The sequence below is a fragment of the Cariama cristata genome, unplaced genomic scaffold, assembly GCF_000690535.1.
Source record: "Cariama cristata isolate BGI_N322 unplaced genomic scaffold, ASM69053v1 scaffold5444, whole genome shotgun sequence".
NCBI classification, from domain to species: Eukaryota; Metazoa; Chordata; class Aves; order Cariamiformes; family Cariamidae; genus Cariama; species Cariama cristata.
Genome location: NW_009612252.1, coordinates 28,130 through 30,647, shown reverse-complemented (window position 1 = coordinate 30,647; position 2,518 = coordinate 28,130). Strand labels below are relative to the sequence as shown.

At 55.1% G+C, this 2,518-nt stretch overlaps 1 protein-coding gene across 1 annotated transcript in view; it reads left to right on the top strand.

Annotated features, from left to right (window-relative positions):
- Window positions 1-87: 87 nt before the first annotated feature.
- Window positions 88-2,518, top strand: part of ITGB4 (integrin, beta 4) — a 29,775-nt gene continuing 27,344 nt past the window's right edge. Inside the window, exon 1 of the mRNA XM_009698529.1 lies at window positions 88-119. Coding sequence (XP_009696831.1) covers window positions 88-119 — 32 coding nt within the window. The remainder of the gene's footprint in view (window positions 120-2,518) is intronic.

The window sequence follows — 2,518 nt, the reverse complement described above, 5'->3', positions numbered from 1 at the left end:
TTTTTTTTTTTTTTTGGTAATATATCTCTTGCTTGTAGCCTAAATTGGCTTTTTTAACTCCCGTGGCTGGCAGCATTGCTTGCCGCGATGGTAACAGAGGAGAGCTGTGGCGGTGGGAGGTAGGCTGGGGCTGGTGGGAGCTGGGTGCTACTGGTGGAAGGGGCCAGAGGGAGGACTGGGGAGGTGAGCAGACACGTCTGCAAGCACCGGCACATGCTCCCCTCCAGTCTCAGGAACTGAAGCCTGGCTTTCCTCCGTCTGCAACATCCTACAACATCTGCTGCCTCTGCAGCTCCCCAAGGTGGAGCGGGACCCTCTGCCTTCGGCCCCGCAATGGTAACGATCGGCTCTTTGCCAGCAGCCGCCACTTGTAGCTCCAGCATCAGAGCCTCAGGTCCCAGCTCTCATGTTGCAGTAAATGTCTGTTGTGGTTTTAAACAACCCAACAACAAAAACCCCTTGATTTTTAGAATTTTTGTTTAAGTGTAGGAAATCACATCTCCAAAAAGACCAGGATAATATTGAGGTTGCCAAGTCAAGTGTTCGGAAACTAGGAAATACCAGACTTAAACTGCCTGGGCCATCTTCGGCTGCGCCCCTGCCTGTTTCCCATTTGCTGCAGTTTTTAACGGCACAAGCACATCCTCCTTTTTCCTGGGGCTTAATCAGTTTACACATATTTACTTGAGCTTCCTATTCCCTGTAGTAGAAAGGAATCCTGGTCCTCACTTTCATTTGAATTGACGCTCGGTCGCGATCTTCAGGGAGTCGATCGGCAGCTTCTGTGATGCTATATTGATAATGAAGAAGCGAAAATTGCCTTGCTCATATTTTTAATCTCCGAGGCAGGCAGGAAATATGCAGCTTTTTTGTCTGGCTGTTGCTATTGTTTGTGTTGAAGCTGAGGGGATGCAGTTTTTCTTGTGAAGATTTATCGGGGAGCTAAAATACAGCCTCTGCCATCGCATCTACTCTGGTACGTGTACACTCTGCACCGTCGGAGGTGGCCGGGTTGGAGCTGTGACAAACCCCAGACTCTAAAGCAGAAGGGTGCTGCGGGACAAAAAAAATAACCTCACTTGAACACAAACCCCTCCTCTGCTCTTCCTTTGACTGGGGAAGGGGTTTTGGATCCAGCCCAGCAGAAGGGCTGGACGCAGTGGGGGTATCGCTGCTCCTGGCACCCTTGGATCATGGTAGGATGCATGAGGAGCAGGTGTGGGTGGGTCCCATTTACAAGGGGTGGCATTGACCCACGAGCCGGATCTGTTGCAGATGAGGAACGAGCTGTCGGGCTCGTGCCCTGGATAAAGCGGGATGTGGATCCGTCCTCTTTGCGAGCAAGGTCCTGAGGCTGGGCTCGGCAGCTGGGTGGTGGTTGTCGCAGCAGGAGCTTAGGTGATATTTCAGCTAGGAGCTACCTGGGCATGGGGGATAACACCCCCCACTTGTGCCCTGGGGAAATTTGGAAGAGAAACTCCCAGCGAGGGGGTCTGGGGACTGCCCTTGACTCTGCCCCGAGCAGGTGGGCGAAGCCAAGCAGCCGATGCTGCCCGTTGCCCACAGCCCCCTCCAAGCACCCTCCGCATGGCCGGCACCTTCCCACCACCCGCTCAGCCCTGCTCTTGGGGGACGGTGCTTGTGCAGAGGGAGGGTCCGGGGCGGCTGCGCCTGCCCGTCCAGGTGTGCGAGGGAGGAATGAGGAATGCCACCCCCTGAGTCACGGGCACCCCCTCCTCCCTTCCCAGCTGGGATAAAGCTCGTCCTCCACCTGGGATCCAATCTCATTTATTGTGGTTCCTACCTTTTCTCCCCACCAGCCTCCCGGGAGGGAGAGGTGGCAGCTCCGGGACGGCGAGGGGAGCGAGAACAAAGTCGATATTTGACTGGAGGGTACAGAAATCAGCGGGGAGGTATGTGGGATCGCGGGCTGCCTGCCCTCCCTGCCGGACTGGAAGTTGACGTTTAACCGGAAAGAGAAAAAGGACAGAAAATAGAGAGGAGGGAGGAAAAAAAAAAAGAAAGAAAAGGCCAAGGCTGGAAATCAAGTGAAGCAGCGCGTTCCCCCTCTGCCTTCGGAAGAATTTCTTGGCTTGGCGTGTGGGTGCCTGTTATTCGGGCTGCAGCAGAGGATTTGGACACTGAGTCAGACCCAGCGCTAATGAGGTTTGTGGAATTAATTCATCTGTGCTCTTTAGCAACCAGCTTGCTTTAATTTCACTGTGTCGATTAACCAGGGGGTGAAATAAAGCGCAGGGCTCCTTACGGAGCAGGTAGGCAGGGCGCGGAGTGAGGGGGCTCAGCTCCCTGCCCGCTTGTTCCCCCTTTTTCCCACCGGTTTTGGCTGTCGGACTCGGTCTCGTGCCTCTCGGCCGGCGGGGAAGGGCAACACTCGTGACCGAGAAGGGCTTTGCAGGGCTGCGGGTTTTGTCTCTGAAGGTATTTGGGTGGGGGCCCGTGGAGTGGAGGTGGGGGTACCGCAGTGTGGTGAGGCAACGCAGAGCCCTTCGGGGACCTT